Source organism: Leptonotus elevatus, chromosome 11, assembly GCF_054856555.1.
Source record: "Leptonotus elevatus isolate MCC_2025b chromosome 11, RoL_Lele_1.0, whole genome shotgun sequence".
Taxonomy (NCBI): Eukaryota; Metazoa; Chordata; class Actinopteri; order Syngnathiformes; family Syngnathidae; genus Leptonotus; species Leptonotus elevatus.
This window is the reverse complement of record NC_141249.1, coordinates 7,758,942-7,779,347: the sequence shown is the minus strand read 5'-3', so window position 1 is coordinate 7,779,347 and position 20,406 is coordinate 7,758,942. Positions and strand designations below refer to the sequence as shown.

Here is a 20,406-nt window from a genome sequence, read left to right as displayed (position 1 = left end):
CCAAAAACTTGAGAACATGAAATGTAGGTGAAACGCAACAGACCAATAATGACACGGTATTGACTGAACATACACACCCCTAAGACTGCCTTTTCCATTTAGGTCATACATAATACTTGATGGTGTTAGTTTCTTACTATAAAAATAATTTTGAGTGATTAATTGTTATTTGATGAGCACCAATCCGCCTCCACTCTGAGAGCACAATCAAGAAGAGCAAACCTGTCCAGGGCTGACAGGACCTGGACAGATCTGAAATGTAAACACATTTAGAGAGACTAAGGATCCTTATCAGGGACCACTATTTTGATTGTACCTCACAAATGCTTCAAAGAACTCATCCTAACACTGCAACTCTGCACCGATGAATGTCATTGGATTTCAGTTCTGCTCGTCGGCAGAAGCAAAAATTCAAAAGCGGAAGTCCAGGCTGAGCTAAAAGCTAACCTTCCGACAAACCGAACGGACTTTTTGTTGTGCTTTTTCTGTGCAAATGGAAATATCATTACAAAACCAACCAAAGGCACTTTTAATCCCCAAGTTCCCGGACTACTTTCCCCAGTCCAAACCTTTTAACCTGGATCGACAGACGCAGATGCATTGGAATCAGTCAAACACTTCAATACAATTAGCTTGAGTTCATATTGTATTTGTTTTACTTTTGTCATTGTAATCATTATTCTGCTTTGAGGTCACTTCTCATCTCCTTCATTTGAACTCATTCACTGCCATTGACAGCTATAGACTTAAAAAAAATTCATTTGAACTATTTATATTAGTTTAACATTTTTTTCCAATTTTTGTTAAGAGTATGAAAACCTAGATTTTTTTTGTACATTTAGAACAGATATAAAATGTGTGATTAATCGTGAGTTAACTAGTAAAGTCATGCAATTAATTACAATTACAAATTTTAATCGCCTGATGCCCCTAATTTTTAATAATCTTTTCTTTTTAAAAAACAAAAACAAAAAATGTTTTGTTAAATTTTTAATAATCTTCTTAAAAAAGAAAAGATTATAAAAAATGAGGGGCGCCAGGCGATTACAATTTTTAAACGTAATTAATCGCATGACTTCACTATTTAACTCACGATTAATCACATCTGTTATAATACAATTTAAAAAAATCTAGGTTTTCATACTCTTGTTAACAAAAGTGGGGAACAAATTTAAACGAATCTAAATAGTTCAAATGAATTTTTGACATATATAGCCGTCAATGGCAGTGAATGAGTTCATATTTAAATTCTTCTTCTCATTGTGCTGCAACGAAGCACGTCATCGTCTTTGTGACTAAAGATGCAACAGGGACCAAACATAATCTTAAAGTGGATTTGTAGGTTGCTTTTTTTTTTGTTGTTGTAATTTTTTCCCCATCTGACATCTTATCTTATACACTATATCTAAAATATTAAATAAATTCCATGTTTACCACACACAGGCATAACCTAAAGAGAGATTCTATTACGTTGAAAATGTAGCTTTTTTTTTTGTTCAACTCGGTTATTTCATCTTTAAAAATCATGATCAAGTATGCACGAAATTCAACATATGAAACGCACGTGTGCATGCATGTGTTTACAACAGATTCCTAGATATAGTTTAGATACTTACACAAAATCAATTAATGGATTACTCGAACTAGATGCTGTCATTTGGACAAATCAATTTCTATTCTTGATTTTTATTTGAAAGTTCAGAAAAAAATTATATTTTCTCGAAGATTGTTTTACATTACAGAAAAAAAGTTTTCACTGAGTGAATTAGAATTAGCAAGTCAATCAGTGCATCGCTAAAAAAATATAATTTTTTTAAAATAACAAAATGTCTAACATGGCAGCCGAATGAAGCAATCCAGTACATCGTAGGCTAGGCCAAGGGTGGGCAAAATATGGCTTGTGGGCTACGTAGGGCCCAATCAGTTCTTTAACCCTATAACGCCTGAACCATGAAATATATGAGAGAAAATTTAAATTATTTCTAAATTTTGTATTTAGGTATTTATTGGTCCTTTTGAACAAACAAGCAAAAAAATTGTTTTTGAAAATCAACTTCCATGTATGACTTTTGATTTGTGTCATATTTGATACATCCGATCACAATTTATAACTGTCAAGAGTAATCGGGGCTTAAAGTACTCCGGCACGGTGCCGGATTTCCAAAACACCGCCAACGCGGAGAGAAGGCCAACTTAAAAATAAACTTATACCAAGTAATATGTGGAGCGCAATGCCAATGAACGCTTTTATTTTGAAGTTGTTTCCAGAAGCGTTTTGCCAGTCGCGAGCCGCGGCGCAACGGATGACTTGACTCGTCCTGCGGAATGTATGTTTGCCGTTCTAATTGCCGGCGTTAACAATTGCGACCAACGTCAACAAAACAACTTCATATAGAAATCACGTTCAATCACCAATTAAGGGCACTAAAAGAAGATTTAATTACGCTGGCACGGTGTCTGCTGCCAGTCTCTAGGGCGTCTACAGTGTTAGCGTGCTAACGGTGCTAGCGGCTGCAGCTAGAGTCATCGGACTACTTTTCTAAGGCAGTCTAATCGACGGGATGATTTGCACACTTTGATGCTGACAGCCGGATACAGTTGCCGTTCCTATTAAATAAACCGAGCTCACTCAATTGTACGCTTGCCGGTAAATCACAACTGTGGTTCTGACGTCATGTCACTATGTCTCACAGACCAAAAACTACTTCATTTCATACAAAGTGCTATACATGGAGTTAAAATCAGTCATGGAATAAAGAGAGGTAAAACAAAAATAACACCAAATAAATTCATAATTATCTTAATTGGGTAAATTAATAAGTCAATAAAATATCACAAGTAGGTAAGTAAATAAAATAATAACAAAATATAGCAGACACTATAAAACATTGAAACAATGATGAGTCTCATGCCGAGTCAAACGCCAAAGAACAAAGATGTGTTTTAAGAGTGGGCATAGAGGGAGGTTGCTTAATATTTAACGGAACGTCATTCCAAAATGCACGAGGAGAGATTTGCCGAAAATCTCCCTAACTTTCTAGAGAGGAAAATAATATGCTGTTAAGCACAATTTAAATATAAGTTAAAAAAACGGAAAAAAAAGTTGATTATCTAGCAAAATATTCGATAGCTGCAGCACGAGAGGGGACTGCAACCCGCAGTGCTATACAGTACTACACATAATATAAATGGATAATGAAAGAGACGACCTGTCACTTGGGGAGGACTGGTCATCGGGAATTTCATGACTTTCCCAAATGCCCAGTTCATCCACGGCAACAAATCGAATAGTAACTAATGGCTTGTATGTTGGTCGAACAACGAATCGGCACGTTGGACACTGCACCACCGCTCCCCGGAAAAAGTTCAGGCTCAGGAATTAGTTTTTACTTTAAGCCCATAAAGAGACATATCAAACATATTAGTATCTCCAAAAATCAAAAAGAAAATTTCCCTCTAATAATAAGAATAGGTGTCTGTCCTTTTTCAATTGGGGCGATCTTGCAAGGTCGCTGGGCCCTCTGCCCTCTAACGGATTATCCAGATAGTCAGGGTTTTAATGGGGGGGGGGGGCAATGTCCTCATTAAATAGAGGGCTCTAAATGTCTTGTATTTAATGTTACATTTGGCTTTATAGGGTTAATCTGACCCACCGAGCATTTACAGTGTCAAGAGTCGTGTACTATTTATTTTCTATTTTAGCAATTATTTTTAGCCTGAAATTGGTTCATAAAATGCATTTCATAATCATGCATTCATTTATTTAACTTATTGATCGGGTAATTGATTTATTCCAAGTAATACATTAAAAATAGCACATTTTAATTTAAAATAATCAACAGAAAATGTAAATTTTTTACCTCATGTAAGAATGACCTGGCCCATCTGTCCATTTAAAAAATCTAATGTGACCCTTGAGCACAAACATTTTTGCCCATCCCCGGTCTCGGGCTGAATGTGTTGAATTCTTTCTTTGTCCATTGTTGCCCCCAAAAACAGAACTTAATCAACTTGACATGTAAGCAAGTCTGTATTTTATCATTTACGGTAAACTGCTTTGGAACATTGGAAATCATAATGGTTGTTTTATTTGTATTTATTTTTTTCTATTTTGATGTGACATAAATTGGATATACAGTATTTAAAAAAAAAAAAATCCCATTGAAATTGTAAAAACACTCATAATTTTTTCAGTTTGAGCTGGTTAAAGGTGTCCCTCACTTTTTTTCTTTTTCTTTTTCTTTTTTTTTTTGGAGTGCTCATACAGTGAAGCGTTGAGAAAGTGCTATCAGTGTGACGTGCTGGTGGTTTCTCAGCTGGGCTGCTGGCTGAGAGCAGGCCAGGCCAGGGTTACATTCAGCTGCTGGTTGTGTTGGATCAGGGATGTGTGCTGATAGTGGAGGACCAGCTCTCTGAGCGATGAGTACAGGTTGTAGGGCTCCGCAAAGCCGTAGCCTGTGGATGTCCGGTTGATCACACAGTGCTTCACATGCCCGTCCGCACTGTGCAGGAGGACACCTGTCACTTTCGCTAACTTTACGCTTTAGAAATAGTGCCACCAAATGTAAAGGTACTCACACAACAGAGCAGGCAAAGGATCCTTTTTGACTTTGGCTATCTCTGATGAGGAAGGTGCCATCTCGTTTGCCTTCCAGAAGCTCCTCTGCCTGCTTCCGAGTCATGCCTCCAACATACCAAGTCCTCTCCTCGTGGTGCGTGTCGTCTGCTAGAGTGTACGGGCTACCAAAATAAACGGAAGAGTCAGTTTTGTTGAAGAAAACATTGTAAAGTCAACCTGTGGTGAGCCTTCTCATTTTGTCTTTTCGTGTTCTGCTCACCTTACTTTTAATGTACGTCAATACATTTATAGAAAGTTAAGAGCCAGCATTATGTTTCTGTTTTGTACAACAGTTAAGTAAAGTTAACCAAAATACGTAGCTGAAATTTAACAGGAGACAGGGCCAGAACTTTCTCAGTGGACTGGCCAATTTGAACTCATCTTCAAGTCTAATTTTGTGTGTTTGTGAATTTGGTAGACTGCGCTACACTTTGATGGGTTGTGGCACATATGGCAAATTGGTGACCAAAAGTCGACTCGATTTTAGACTAGATAGGACGAGGTCTAAATTGTGGCGCAGGTGGTGTAACACCATTTGGATGGATTTGATCAAGATGCAGGCAGATAGATTCTGAGTTCTGCGGATGTGTGTTTATTATTCTTACTTTACTTACTAATTACTTTGATCAAAATCTTTCCCTGGACAAGATTTATGGGTGGTCATTAGGGGTGGCCTGAGAGCGGCCAACACATAGCTCTGCCCCTTACTGTCCCCCAAAAATTTTTTAGCACTTTTTTAGCAAGTTTTCAGTGCCGTACTTTTCTCGTCTCGCGTCTTTTGTGTAGGGTGGAGCATGACATGTTATCCATAGAGAACTTTTTCATTTGATTATTTATTATTTAGTATTAATGGTGTGGGTTTTAAAAAAATATATACAATTATCAACATACTATCAGCATACTACGAAATTTGCCACTTTATAAAGTGGCAAATTTGCGAATTTTAAAATATATTTATACGTGACCCTAATACGCCGTCGTAACATACAGTACAAATATTCACAATAATTATAACATTACTTCTGCGTTAGTGATAGAGACTACATGTGTTGGATACAAATTAGGATTATTTTAAAAGGAACCCCGACTGTCATGATAAGTTTGCTCTATATTATTTATTTGGTTGTTACTAACATAACTATGAGATTAATTTTTCAAAAATAATTTCCAGTTTAACACATTTTGTATAAACTTTATTTGGACATACGCCGCCATTATTATCCACGTCGCAACACATTCAGTGCGCAATGACGTAGAATGGCGGCTTGCTCTGCCGAGCAATGTCAAACGGCTATAAAGAAAGCAATAAGCCTCGTAGCGTTCCTAAAGAAACAACATGCAATCGGGAGAGTCACCCTCCCTCACATCGCGCTCTCGTCATTCACCAGACCCATTCAAGAGTTTCCATCGTCCCTTTAGGAACGCAACGGAGGCTTAACTTTCTTTCTTTGTTGGCATTTCACATTGCTCGGCAGAGAGCCACCCGCCATTCTACGTCATTGAATGCGTCGCAACGTAAATAACAAATAAAGTTTCTACAAAATGTATTATTATTTTTGAAAAATTAATCTCATAGTTATGTTAGTAAGAAGAACCAAATAAAGAATATAGAGCAAACTTGTCATGACAGTCAGGGTTCCTTTTAAAGGTGTGGGAATGGAACCACAATGTAAACCGAGAGCTCTCTGTACAATGGACTTTTCACATTGGAACTCATTATGCTGGGTCACATTCGTCTTCAGCATTGGATTCAGTCACATTCTTGCTGAGCGATTATTTCACCTGGTTGATGCCACTATTGCCATCCTGAGCTGTGTTTTACAATTCACATTTTACAGCATTGTCAACCATGGTAATTGACATGTGTTTTGTGTCTAAATGCTGACACTCACTCTTCTTCATTCCGTACCCCAAGCCAGTCATCAATTTGGCTCTGCCTGGTTCCTTGCTGAGAGAGCCAACTGTAATAGAAAGCAACGTTAGTGTAGCTCTCTTAGATGAATAGACAGTACCAACAGTAGCATTCTGTATGGTCTGCAGTTTCTCGACTATAGTTCACTGCCCTAAAAATTACAGACAATCCTTCACACACAAAAAATGACTGGCCATGTATACATTTTAACGAAGCAGAAACATCAGCTCTGAATCAAAGAAATGGAAACCTACAACAAATATTGATCTCGGATCCTCCTGAGGTGCAAAAGGTCCGGCTTCAAGTGGTTTATTTTCCTGTCGACCTCCGTGTGGGCCAGCACCTTCCTCCTTAATTCCTCCTCCAACTTCATTTTGCTGTTATGTATTTCCTCCACTCTGGACTGCAGCTCATCCGGGTTGTTCTGCATTCTGGAAGCAGGCAGGAGAATAACAACATTAGTAAGAATATAGCAAATGGATTTATTGAAGAGGCTTTTATTTATAATTGTATTATGTAACATTTTGAATAAGCGAATGGTAACAACTAAAAGTGTTTGGCTCCTTACTTGTCAGTCTCTGTGTTGTCTAATTTGAAGAACATGTCGATGTATTCCTTGCTGTAACGTTCCTGCGTTTCACACTCCTCCTCGAAAATCTTAATGATTTCGCTGAATGCCTCAATGGCCATCCGTTTAGTCTGCAGTTCCTACATTGGAGAGAGAAAAAAAAAAAAGACCAATATTGAACTGGGCAATTCGATCATATTTTGTCTGCACTTTTTGTGTGATTATAATAAGTATGGTTGTACCTGTGATGATTGATTCAGCTCCTTATGGAGACGGTCATACTCTTTGCTCTTCTCTTCATATTGGTCCTGAAATACTTTGAGCCGTTCACCAACTGCATCAATGTCGAGCTCCATCACAGCTTGCTGCATAGATGACAGATGATTTTTTTTTACATTTTTTTATGAATAAACCCCTAATGCATTTTCAGTTACTTGCATTTCTTGCTGCTTTACATTATTAATTTTTCCTGGTATGAGTGTAATAATTTTTTTTTTAAATAAACTAGATGATAAATGCATATTCAATATGATAAAGAATACAAAACAACAAACTCACTTGCATATATTTAGAGATAGGAAACAACAGCCGTGTGTCCAGTTTGGAATTGTGCTGGGCCAATGACTTGTTCTGGTAATACTGAATAAGGTCCACTACAGAAGGGAAGGTCAACGGCTCAGAGAAACCATATGTCCCGCTGTGATGGAAGATCTTTATCAGTCTATTGGAGCCATTTTTCCTGTAAGATCCAATGGGAAAAGCATTGACAGCACAGAGCATTGCTACTGTATATCACTGACCCCTCATCCTCCTCATCACCTTGTGAAAGTCTAAAACAAAAGTCTCACAGAGCCATAGGTGCAGAAATGGCTCGCTAACTGATTGTGGGTAGGGAACATAAAGAATGTTTCTTAATTTATTTTAGAGCTAAGGAATGCAATTTCTGCAGAATTTGTGTGTGAAGGCTGAGAGACTAAATAAAAAATCGTGGAATCGTTTGGAATTATATTGAGTGACGAGGAATGATATTGAATGTCATGAAATGATACACGCTCGCCTGGAATTGAACATCTTAACAATGAACATTGTTTGAATCAGTAACAAAATGTAGAAATTAGAGGAGAAAAACAAAAAAGTCACACCGTTGGCTTTTTTTCAAATTGTCATAAAAAATGCAGTTGGAATAAGATGAACAATATAATGTTGGAACAGTATAAATCGGTCCAAAGAGTAGGTTGGATTGAATTGAATGAGCTGAATGGTTTAAATTTCAAATAGGAATGATTTGAATCTGCTCAATTGAATGTGTCATAGGAAATTAATGGTGAAATTTTGGTGAAAAAGTTTACATAAAAAAAAAATGAAAGTAGTCCTGAATTGCATGAATTTTTGGAGTGAGATGAAATTGGAATGGTGTGAATCAGTGAATGAATGTGTGTGTGTTTGGGAGAATTGGAAAATGTAGAATAAGTTAATTTGTGAATTTTTGGGGTGAAAATTTAGGGAGAAAAAAGAAAATCTGAAATATTTGGTACATATGATTTTTTTTTTTTTAATGTTAAAAATCTTTTGTTAGGGGAATTAAATGAGCTGAAGGTTTTGAATTTAGTCAAATTGGAATGATATAAATGTGTAATGTTGAATGTGCTATCAGAAATGAATGGCAAATTTTTGTTTGAAAAAGGGTTACCTTTGGGAAAACTGTAAATGTTTGGAATGAGAAAAATGTGAGCACACTTTGAATGAAATTGTGGAACATGTTCAAGTTGGAATGGTGAGAATCATTCAAAAAATGTGGAAGGAGTAGCCCGTCAAATGAGTGCGAGCAATGAAATAGCTGATATAATGAAGTTGAAGGTGTAAGAATACATAACGTGTGAATGCCTTCACACAATAAATGTGTAATGAACAGTTGGAACAGAAAGATGTGCGGTGGCTGAGCCTGAGCTAATAGTCATCAGATTGAACCATATAATAAATTCCAACCTACTGCTCCTTGTTGAAAATGAGCACGTTGACATGAAAGCAGCGTCGTTATAAATCAATCCATCAAAATTGCAAGGATGCATTAACCTCAATCTGATCACTTTTCCATCAGTAATGTAAGGTGTCAGAGTATTTATAACAATTCAACTTTAAGTGAGTCCTTCAGAACCCTATGGTGTCTAGAAACAAGCAATATTAGAAATTAAATAAAATCTGTATCTCCCCCATCCCCCCAATTACCCCCAAAGCTGGATTTTTAAAAACATTTTTTTATTGAAAGCAAGCCTTAAATGTGTCTGCAGCACAAAAGAGAAAAATTGTTTACCTCAGTGTTAGCGTATATTCTCCCTTGACCTTGCTGGAGGCGTCACGGACCAAGAATGTGCCATCGGGTGTGTTTCTCATCATTCCATTCACTTCATCTCTGGTCAACAACACCAACATGGAATATTTCGTAAACACATTTTCATTTTGGGGGCCTGTCTGTTACTATATGAACAATGAATTGATATTTGTCTAATGCCCATCTCTACATCGTGCATGTATTAAAAATCTATCGTGATCATGTTTTCTATCAAGAGAGAAGAGTCTGTTGCACCTTGAGATGTTGCCCCAGTACCACTCCGCATCAGCCAGCTGCTTTTGCTCACAGCAGGAATCACATGCTGCCGCCATTGCTTTGGTGTTATTGGGTTGGATCCCTGCCCACAAAATAGTCAATAACTTCACAATGTACATTCCCACATAGTTTTGTTAAAGATATTTCCTAATGTTATTAGTGCATGCTTGTGTCTGGTTGGTTAAAAGTATGTCACGTTCGTGGTAACAACTTCATATCTTTGGAAAACTTCCATTTGGAGATGTACAAGATCCACGATTTAAAATGCATACTGTCACATCAGAGATTCCCTTTGACTAAGCAAGTTGAAGAGAGTACCGTCTTCCTTGGGGACGTTTCCAAAGTCTTGAAACACATCATTATCAGCATCTGCGATGGTGGAAAGGTCGTGCACAAACGCCGTCGAAGACTGAGCCTCGCTGTCATTCCTGTTCATCCTTGGCTCCAAGAACACTGCAACATCAAATGTAGAAAGGTCCAGTGCCAGCCATGCTGCTCACCATCTGAACCATGCCATCGCTGCTGTCCTACTGACAAGGACTCCAGAAAGCGATCTGGTTGTGTTGCTTAGTACATCACCATGGAGGAGGGAGACACTGCCCAGACTCGTCTACTGACAGGTGACACTGTCTGACTTCCTAGAATACCAGAACTGGCACTCCTCAATGCTCGGGCACACTGGGCCAGAATCCTTGTTGCTTAGAGCTCAACCTCGCCTTGCCTCGCCTCGCCTCGCCTCACAAACAACAGCTGCCTGCGCAGAGATTTCATGTTACACTGCCAGACTGGAGCTGCTGCTGCAGCGTGTTTATTGTGTCTGCGTCTTTAAAGTGGTGCGTCTTTAGGCTTTCCATATATGTATTCGATCTATTTAAGAAATGATTTCATTCCCCGGTATATGGCATTGCGCGGGTGACATTTATATGTGTGCAGAGTCCACCACATGGTATTAGCAGATGATGAAAGTTTACACCTTTGACACTTGATGATGGCATGCAAAGAGATTCGTTAAATTACTGTTTATAGCCAGAGCATGTTGAAGGAATAACAGGAATGACTTGGTATTATTAGGAAGGCCCTAACTCACTAATACTTAATTTTTTTATTTTATTTTATTTTATTCATTCAATTTATTTAGTGTAGATCTTTTATGTCGACACCCTGTGTCTGTGACTAGTGCTATACAAATAAATAGGGATGGGTGAGTACCAATAACAGGTATCGGTATCGGTGCCAATACCAGCCTTACTTTAAGGTCTCTTTACTCGTGACAGTGGCCGATACCAGTATCGGCAGCCCTCTTGCGGCTGTTTTACAATCAGGAACTAGAAATGAGAAATTAAAGGAATAGAAAATTGTCATTAATTTATTTAAAAAAAAAAATTTTTAAGGAGAAATACTATATTGCAATATCTAAGTCTTTCTTTAAAAGTATTTGTCATTTGGGGCTAGGGGGGAATTTATGTAGTAGTGGTATCAGTATTTGGTATTGTATCGGTGGCTACTGAGCGGTTCGGATCAGGCCCCACGGATCGGGTCCGCGGATTGGTCGGTGGGGGGAGGAAAAAACAAAACAAAGTGCGCATTCACAGTCGATAACGTCCTGACATAACATGTCAAGAAAGCTGAAACATACTCACCGTAACACGTTAAGCCTAACTTCACAATAAAGTTGACCAAATACAGCAATACATTGACAGCAATGCAAATAGCCGTAGTATACTTTTTCTTTGAAGTTTGCCCATGTCGTGGCGTGATGGCTAGCTTGACTTCCCTTTTCGACGTGTCTTTGATTGATATTGTAGTTGCGACAAACATCAACACAACGCTATCCCGAACTCATGTTCAATCGCTAATTTAGGACCCTTAGAGAACGCTAATTAATTACGCTAACATTGTATGATACGACACTACGTACGTGGCTAGCGGCTAGCTGTTAGCATGACCAATGTGCATGAGTTTCTAGCTGCAGGCTGGTAAATAAGTTTGACAGCTGGTACTTAACTTACTTTAATTCTTTTTTAATATTCTGGACCCATGCTACTTTGTAATTCACTCTCCATGTTTAAAGGAAGGGAATGTGCCTTCAATTGCATGTTGGGGTCTTTTCATTATTTAAAAAAAAAAAAGATAAATAGAATTTTGTCTTCATTCATTTTATAAAACACTTTTGCCCATTAAAAAAGAATAGCATTCAACAAAATGTCAAACTTAGCTGTTTAGATTATATTTGCAAATACGTTTGAATGTTTTCCCAGTCCAAACGCTTTACTCCATATTGGCAGTTCCAAACTTTTTTCAAAACTGTGGGGCTCATTTGCATAATCAATCCCAACTGGGGTTCTCAGCCAGTGTCTTGGCAGTTCCAGAGCAAAAGTGTCATCGCTTTAATGCAACGGCCGAAGCACAGACCTATCAGTGTTAGCAGCATTAGCATCTGAAAATAATGTCATAGTTAAGGGCTCCGTATAGGAATATTTTGTAGCACAATTTGCCATAGAATGTATTGATCCAAAAACCAATTTCAAGGTTTGCTAACAAATATGTTTAGTTGTATTTATCTTGAGTTCTATATCTTATATTTATTTACTTACTCACTCAGTGATCTTGTTTATTCCAAATCTACAAACACATTTTAACCAGATGGTTTTTCACAGGGCCATCCGTGAACTTGTCCTCGGAAAACACAAAATACTTGACAGGTGATCTGAATCCGACAAACCATCTGTCAATCATCATCTGGCATTGGTAATCTTCAACAAAATAGAAAGATTACATTCTAATCGTGTCATATTTGGGCAAGAATATTTGTTTCCACTAGCAAAGGATCCTAATTGTGATTTGACTGATTAGAATTTTTCTCCAACTATTTCCAAAGAAGAAGATGGCTGTTTCTGTACCGTTTTAACAAAATACTTCCTCCTTCACGCAGTGTATGTTACCTCAGGTGTTGTCGGGTCAAATACTTTTCTAAATTGTTGAAATTGATCATCTTGCTTGATGTCAGCACATTGCGCAAGACCTCAGCATACGCCGAGACCTCCGTTTAGCAAGCATCAAAGGATCTTTTGTGATTCGTCTTGCTTAATCTACCGAAAGGAGCAGACTCAACAAGGAGTCTACAGAAGGAAAGAACATTTTGACCCTGGAATTGATTATTTGTTTTTCTTAAGCAGAAAATATTTGACAAATTGGAGGTTGTCCGGCGTCCTAGAACAGATTGTGATTAACCTTAGAGGTTCAATTGTAGTATTTTGTAACACACAAAGATGTCAGTTTTATACAGTAAATACGAATCCGTTTGTTTTAGGATTAATAAATCGTCTGGCTAATTTACAGTTTGCTTTGCCACACCGCAATAGATCAGCTGTTTTTACCTTGATCTTCTGGTGACAGATAAGAGCATGAAGCTGAAGATATCCCGCTCTCCTCTTGCGATTGGCTGAATGGCGATGACGTTATCGGAGGACGTGCAGAATGAGTTTCGGGCTCATCCCCCGTTTGGTTGGTCTTCTCTTCCATCAGATTGAGTGATGCGAACGGTGACGTCAGAAAATCAGCAGCCTGGAACTCGTCGGCTGTCCAGAGCCGGAAACCTGCATCTGCCATTTTCCCCCGACAAATACAGCTAGGTTCAATTGAGGTGGTATAGCAGCAGGATGCTGGGTCCCTCGGTGCTGTTGATCACATGCTATCAGCTTCCAGTTACACTCATTGCCAATGATAGAGAGGGAGACAGTGCAGATTTCATGGATGCCATTTGTTCAGGAGGTAGTGCTCATTCCACTGACGGAATCCCTCGTTGAACCACATCCTTGAGCAGGGAGTCATCGTCAGTAGATCTTCCATCCAGGGCTCTTTGCATTTTAAAGTCGTTTTTTGAGTTCCATGCCTGCTTGGTGCAATGAGTGGCTCATTTAGGTCCTGATATCAGTTGCTGAGCTGCGAACCTGCTTGAAAGTGACCGATGAGCAGTCTGAAAATGGGAAAAGTACATAGTCAGCATCTTTTATATTTTTTTCATTTAGGAAAAGAAATGCAATCTTTTGTAGATTTTTATTTATTTTCTCTTACGGAATATGAACATCTATCCATCTATCTATCTATCTATCTATCCATCTATCTATCTATCTATCTATCTATCTATCTATCTATCTATCTATCTATCTATCTATCTATCTATCTATCTATCTATCTATCTATCTATCTATCTATCTATCTATCTATCTATCTATCTGTCCGCCCTCCGTCCGTCAGTCAGTCCAAGCGCATACGCTTTCGCTCTTAAGATCTAAAACGCTATCCTTCAATTGAATCAAATCACTGGGAATGTCGTTCACATCAAAAATTCTACAGAAATTTGCCGTTGACATTTTCTGTTCATTTTGATAAAAATTGTTATTTCCATATTCATTACCCAACAACATTTTATAATGTGTAATAATGTGTGACGCAGTAGTCAAAGACATCGAATCTTGCACAAAATAACGCGATATTAAAATGTCTGTTTTGCTACTCCGTCAAGGACGACACAACATTAAAAATATGCAAACAACCAAATGATTCAATCCGTATTTAAATCCCCAATATACGTAGCCTTAATGTTGCAGGACATTTAACATACTAGCTTTCCCCCCCCCCCCCCTCCCATCATGGCCCACTCCTTAGATAGACAATAAAATTCACTAAATCTTTTTGCAAGCATCTGGAATTAGTCAGCAATTTATGATGCTGCACCTTGTCTAATTAGGATCAAACAGATATGAGGTGTGTTGGATTTTCTTATTGCTTCGACAAACTATAACTACAATTGCATTTGGGGGTTGTTTTCATCAAAAATGATAAACTGATATTAATTATGCTTAATGTATCGAGTTAGACGGGGGGTGGGGGGGGGAGAACACGGATGTAAACTTGATTCCCAACTGAAAAAAAACAAATAACACAAAAACCTTAATCCAGGTCATTGATTAAGTCTTATATATTCTGCATTCGAATCAATGAAATAACTGCTTTTCTATATTTAATTAGTGCCGTCATCTTTATATCGTATAACAAATTACTGGTGACGTAGTTTGTTTTCCTAAAAGAAGCATATGGTTGAATCAGAATTTATAGACCGATGCAGATCGTACGTCAATACGTTGAAAATTGACCAAGAAATATTTCGAGTGAAATGTGGACATGACGCAGTTTTGAATACGTCATTTTTTGCTCTTAAAAGATTTGAAACATGGGTCCCAAAGCAACTTCCAGATTATCTTGTTATCATCGACTAACTGCGTATTCTAATTTCTGTTAGCAGCTGTCAAGTCAAAGATTGGAAATGCAATTAGGATGGATTTTAAAGATGACTTGTTTGCTGACTTTGCACATTATTGATACATTTGTAAATCCATGGAAAAGATCTACCAAAATTGCTATAATATAAAAGTGAGGGTAAAATGTGAAATAAATACTTGTTTGAGATGACTCTAGCAACTGAGTAGCTAATATCCACCGCATAAAAACGAAAGATCGAATCGTTTCTGCAGATGGGACGGTTGACAATCGCCATATTTGCATGAAGCCTTCATACTCCTCTTTGCCCCGAATGGATGCTACGACGGCTAAACGAATATAGAAGTTTTACATTGGCAACTTTTTTTTGGCAATACCCAAATTGCCTTAAAAAAAGGAGCTATCATTGGCAATGCCAAGAGTCTTGGGGTACGCACTTACCTGGTCCAGGATTGAAGAGACCGGCCATGAGAGGAAGCAAACGTTTCGTCGACATCCGTGAAGCGGCGAAGAGACGTTGCCGGACGCACACGTGGCTCAGATCAAACCAACCACCGGCTTCGGTCCTCACGCCATCTTATGTCCTTCCGCTCCTCCTATCCTCCCATCCTGTACCGCCTCTTCTCCTGTATCCTCCATCTTTGAAAATCCTCTCCTCCCGGTGTTTGTTTATCCCAAGTTCTTCCAGCGACGTCATTCCTCCCGGGTATGTCTCTTTTCTCCAGTGAGACAATTAATGTCCTCATTATGCTGAAGTCTTTTCCAGGACTTTTGCCCTTTTTTGTTTTGTTTGCCTGAAAATAAAGAAAACTAAACTTTTCTGAAGTGTCAGGTAAAAATGCTGACATTTCAGATGACTGTATATCAGAAAATCTAACCAAAAAAGGCTTTTAAAGAACTATAAAAATGTTGGTATTTTAAAGTAAGAGAAGCTAAAGATAAACGCAGCACTGCTCTCTTCTGACTGGAACTCTTTTTCACAGTTGAAGTGCATAGAGTGCCAGCGCGGTGGGGGTCAGAAGCATGAGAATGAGTCGGTGGGAAAGAGAGAGAAAAAAAAAGAAGCTCTAAAATAAATAAATAAAAGACGGATGCCACTGTTGCTATACAGAGCGAGGTGCTTAGTGGGCTCCTGAAATTCTATTGGCCAGCTTGTTGCCATGTGCTTAGGAATCAGCAGAGATGCTGCTAACAAATCAAGGAAATGTTCTAATATTAGACTGTATGTATCTAGGCAGGGGGAGCCCCTGACCTCTCTACTCTGCCAGCATTACGTTCCACTTCACAGATCAACATAATGAAAGAAGTGGTGTGGAAGGAAGTGGTTAAAAAAATGTTAGGTCATCGTAGACAAAACAGGAGACGCAGCCCCCACGTTTCTTTTCCTCTTGGTGATATCCCAGCCAGCACCAGGGTTTGTTTGCGGGGGGGTTCTCTCGCTTTTTCGGATAATTGGTTTAATACATCAACCAGTTTATTTTGATAAAAGCATATGATGTTATTAATTACATGTATTTTCATATAAACCTGCCTGTTTCTAGTTAAATCGAAGTACTTTGTAGGCAGTTTTCCTTACAGAAAGTAAATGTAATCAACTCTTTTGGTATATTGACATCATCACTATGTTAAGAAAAAAATTATTGTAGGACATATTTGGCCAGCCAATTATGTGGCCAATCTATTTGTATAATCAGGCATTTAATATTGTAGTTGTTTCAATCTGAAAACAACACTAATTATTTGCTTTTGTGTTTAGTGAGAACTTAATTGGATAATGATTACTGTATAAAGTGATAATGCGCAAAGATAAGAAAATAAAGGATAGCTGTGTGAATTTGCACTTTATTAAACAAATTCAAATAATATTCAAACACCCTCCCCCTGGACTGGAGAGTGAGAAACACTTTAGATATTCATCATATTGCAAAAACATCAATAATAATAATAATAAATAAATAAAAATACATTGAAGCCTCCTGCTGTACATTTCAGCAATCCTGAAGTCATACAGTATAAAAATAATTTCAGTCCAAGAAAAAAAAATTTAGTTTTCAAACACCCGGTTCATATCACAATGTTCAATATGCTGTACAGTAGTTGAATGGATTTGTATTTCAGAATCAGATTTAATGGCCAACTATTTGAAAACACAAGGAATTTGTCTTCATAGTCACAATCCATCCAAGAAACACAAAAAAATTAATGACCAACAGAGGGAGACACAATGGGATGCCTGGTGGCTCATGAATTAGTGCCCCGAATTTCTTAGATGGAAAAAAAGGAAACGTGAGGAAGGAGGGAGTTTTATGTCGATTCTTGAGACTGGCCTTAATGTAAAGTGGATCAAGCAAGTGTTTTTTCCTAGTGCTGTCAAAGTTAAAAGTTAACTCATTGATTAATCACAAAAAAATGATTGCATTAATCATGTATTAACGCAGATTCATCATACTATTAATTTTGACCGCAGATGATCCTTTAGCTTGACAGCGGATTGTTACGTTAAAAGTAGCACAGATTGTGTTTGAGAAAAAAACCCAACTGCATGCATTAAAGTAAAGCATTTAGTCAATGTTTGTGTATGACATTTAGAATATAAGGATGAGCATGTGCAGTGTATCAAATTTTTTTGACAATGTCCTCATAACATTAAATGTCGAAATAATTAACACATAACAGTTGCTCTTAAAATTTGGCGGGGAAAAAAATGTTGATAAAAAGCCATTTTAATTACCGTAAATTATTAAACATGATTAATCCAAATTCTAAAATGTGATTAATCCGATATTATTTATTTTAATTTTTTAAACTATATTTATTTTATTTATTTTTATTTTTAATATTGATAACGACCAGTCCAGGGTGTGTCGCCTAAAATTTATTATTAATGAAGTATTTCAGTAAAAAGTTATTTTTTTATTATTGTCTTGTGTTGGATTAGGTTGCAGGATGAACAGAATGTTTGGATTAACATACGTAACATGTAAATTGCTTTGTGTTGTATCATTCAAAATATTCCTGCTAGCATAGATGCATCAGTTTGTGTCTCATCCAAACAAACCTTGTAAGCTTGCTAAGACCAACAATGACCTTGTTGGGGATGTACACGATGTGAGCCTGAAACAATGAAGCCAAGAGTTAGTATTTAAAATGCAGATAATTGTACATTAACCGCATCAGCTAATAGCCTTTACCTTGCCAAAGAAGGGAACCAGGTGATGTTCGCAGAGAGAACAGCTCAATGTCCTTGACAATCACCATCTTGCTGTGATTTTCATCAAAAAGCGCATCATTCATGATATCTGGAAAAAGTCAAACTCAGTGACTTTGCGTACATTTTAGGTTAATAACTTCTGTGATGGCCGCAATTATGTTATTACAGAGCAACCTAAGCTTCTTTAAATAAGATGTCTTTCAAAAACTCCAAAACAGAAGATATGCCCGCAGTCTCTAATTGAGAATGGGAAAAACATTTTACAGCCTATATTACCAATGCTGGGATTCATTTGTAAAAATAAAAAGGTTAAAAGATGAACTCACCTTGTATGGTGGCTTTATAGCCTTTGGCGAGGAACTGCATGGCTTTGGCTGCACGTAGTGGCGTTCGCAAAAGTCCGTCTTCGGCTGATGTCCTCCCCAAGCTCCGTCAGTATCGTGCTGTAGGCTTTTTCTATGTGAGACACTTGGCTTTCATCTGTGGTCTCGTTAGAATCTTCGTCTTTCTCGCACAAACTCTTATTAGACTCTGCGCACATTGTCAGATAACCGGAAACTTCTCTTTTCATCTCCATGCTGAGCGCACAATGAAAATGTCCCAGTGGTTCGTTGTTGGCTCATTGATTTCTGATGGGACGTCCCCTTGCTTGGTTTTTAAAGACCAAACAGGACTGGAATCTTGAGAGAACCATGAAGGGGGGAAATGGACATCAATTATCTTTTGCAATACCTCATTATATGTTTAAACTACTGCTTTGATTAATCAAATGAGCATAGAAATCAATTTCCTGTTGTTGTTTTTTTTAATCATTTGCCATGGAGCAGCATTTGACTGAGTGAATATAGTTTGAAGAAGTAGCAGAAAATACATCCATTGCTTTGTACAATTACTCACATGTGTGTATGTATACAGTATACACATATATTGTATACTGTTTTTGAGTGTTAATTTTATCAGACATTTTAAAAATTTGTCTCAGTTTTAGTCCAGTTTCAATTCCGCTTGTTTGTTTTTAACCATAGATAGTCAACCTCATCCTGGTTTTATTTAGTCCATTTTTAGTCGACTATAAATCTAGCATTTTAGTCTTTATTTTAGTCCAAGAAAGCATAATTGTATTCGTCTAGTTTTAGTAAAAATTAATAAATAAATACAAATTTGTCAACGTTTTAGTCTACCAGTGGTTTTAGGCAGGACAGTCAGTCATTTAACCCCTGTATTTTTTGGGTCAGCAGATTACATTGAACATTTCGGATCGAAAACTATTTCACATCAAATGTGGAAGGTCGGCTCTCATCTTTTTGCAATTACAATACAATTACAATATACAAGTGGCTACTATGGTTCCATGCTATGAGCTAGTAAATTAACCAGCATTGGTTAGCGGTCGGATTAACATTATTGTTGGAACTTTACAGCCGTTGGATTAATGTTACGTTATAACTATAATTTACTTCTTTTTTTTTAACCTTTCACCGTGAATCCACCTCCTACCTGTCCAATGTGTTTGTGCGTGTTGCACTCGTTTGCTGCAGATTTAAAAGGGGGTGTGTCACATGACAGTGTCACAGACATGACAGATTAGCAGGGACAGGATTTTACAAAATCATATAATTTTCGTTTCATTTTTGTTCATGAACTAAAATGTCCATAGATTTCAGTCCAGTTTTTAAGTGAAGTACATTTTCGTCTCGTCTGATTTAGTTCCAGGGTTTTTAGTCCAGTCTAGTTTTCATCTGGTGAAAAATGTGTGTTGACGAAAATATTTGTGTTTAGTTTTTGTTAACTGAATTAACACTACTTTATTCACATATATTAGACCAGCGGTGGTTCGTTTACCATGAACCAAGCCTTCCTGAATAAAGATGAGTTGCCTGACATTAATTCCCACATGAAGGAATGCAGGATATCACATCGATCATATCATGATCGGGACCAGAACAAAAGAGGCCGTGATGCCCGTCAACAGGCCTTCAGCTGCAAGTAGTTGTAGTTTGTAATTCAGAACAATAATAAAGAGCTTCTATTCCCATCATCGTAATATGTCAGCTTTTGTAGCTGCTTAACCGTTTTCAAACATGTTCAAAATTTGATGGCAACAAGAAAAAACGGTTTGAGAGTGTCTGGCCATTGTCTTTGCAACGTTTTGAAACATTGAACGAAGCCGACCCAAAAAGCAAGACGTGTGTGCGAACGCCCTCGCAATGAA

General features: G+C 37.6%; 2 protein-coding genes and 1 long non-coding RNA gene across 3 annotated transcripts in view; 1 reads left to right on the top strand and 2 right to left on the bottom strand.

Moving 5' to 3' along the window:
* The window catches only part of LOC147165692 (uncharacterized), a 31,917-nt gene that overhangs the window by 3,903 nt on the left and 7,608 nt on the right, over positions 1–20,406 (top strand). The gene's annotated exons all lie outside the window — the stretch shown is intronic.
* On the bottom strand, positions 1,037–15,985 carry LOC147165694 (phosphatidylinositol 3-kinase regulatory subunit gamma-like). The gene is made up of 12 exons (XM_086090198.1): positions 15,425–15,985; positions 13,081–13,679; positions 10,022–10,156; positions 9,683–9,785; positions 9,410–9,508; positions 7,657–7,837; positions 7,341–7,463; positions 7,099–7,238; positions 6,785–6,961; positions 6,511–6,579; positions 4,579–4,740; positions 1,037–4,502 (listed from the first exon to the last, which is right to left on the bottom strand). The coding sequence occupies exons 2-12, from the start codon at positions 13,310–13,312 to the stop codon at positions 4,313–4,315; spliced, it is 1,611 nt and encodes a 536-aa protein (XP_085946324.1). The 5' UTR covers positions 13,313–13,679; positions 15,425–15,985; the 3' UTR covers positions 1,037–4,312.
* On the bottom strand, positions 16,850–18,771 carry LOC147165693 (GTP cyclohydrolase 1-like). Its single transcript, XM_086089402.1, is given in 7 exon segments — positions 16,850–16,869; positions 16,949–16,980; positions 18,042–18,097; positions 18,175–18,211; positions 18,213–18,282; positions 18,521–18,599; positions 18,601–18,771. Coding segments are annotated over 7 exon segments (465 nt in total).

What these genes read in the sequence shown, in the direction of transcription:
- LOC147165694 (XM_086090198.1), bottom strand. Translation starts at nt 13,312, where the DNA reads ATGGCAGATGCAGGTTTCCGGCTCTGGACAGCCGACGAGTTCCAGGCT. An exon ending in CTATCTCTAAATATATGCAA is followed by an intron (nt 7,464 to 7,656) that starts GTGAGTTTGTTG and finishes TCATCTATGCAG; the next exon opens with CAAGCTGTGATGGAGCTCGA. An exon ending in GACAACACAGAGACTGACAA is followed by an intron (nt 6,962 to 7,098) that starts GTAAGGAGCCAA and finishes GCCTGCTTCCAG; the next exon opens with AATGCAGAACAACCCGGATG.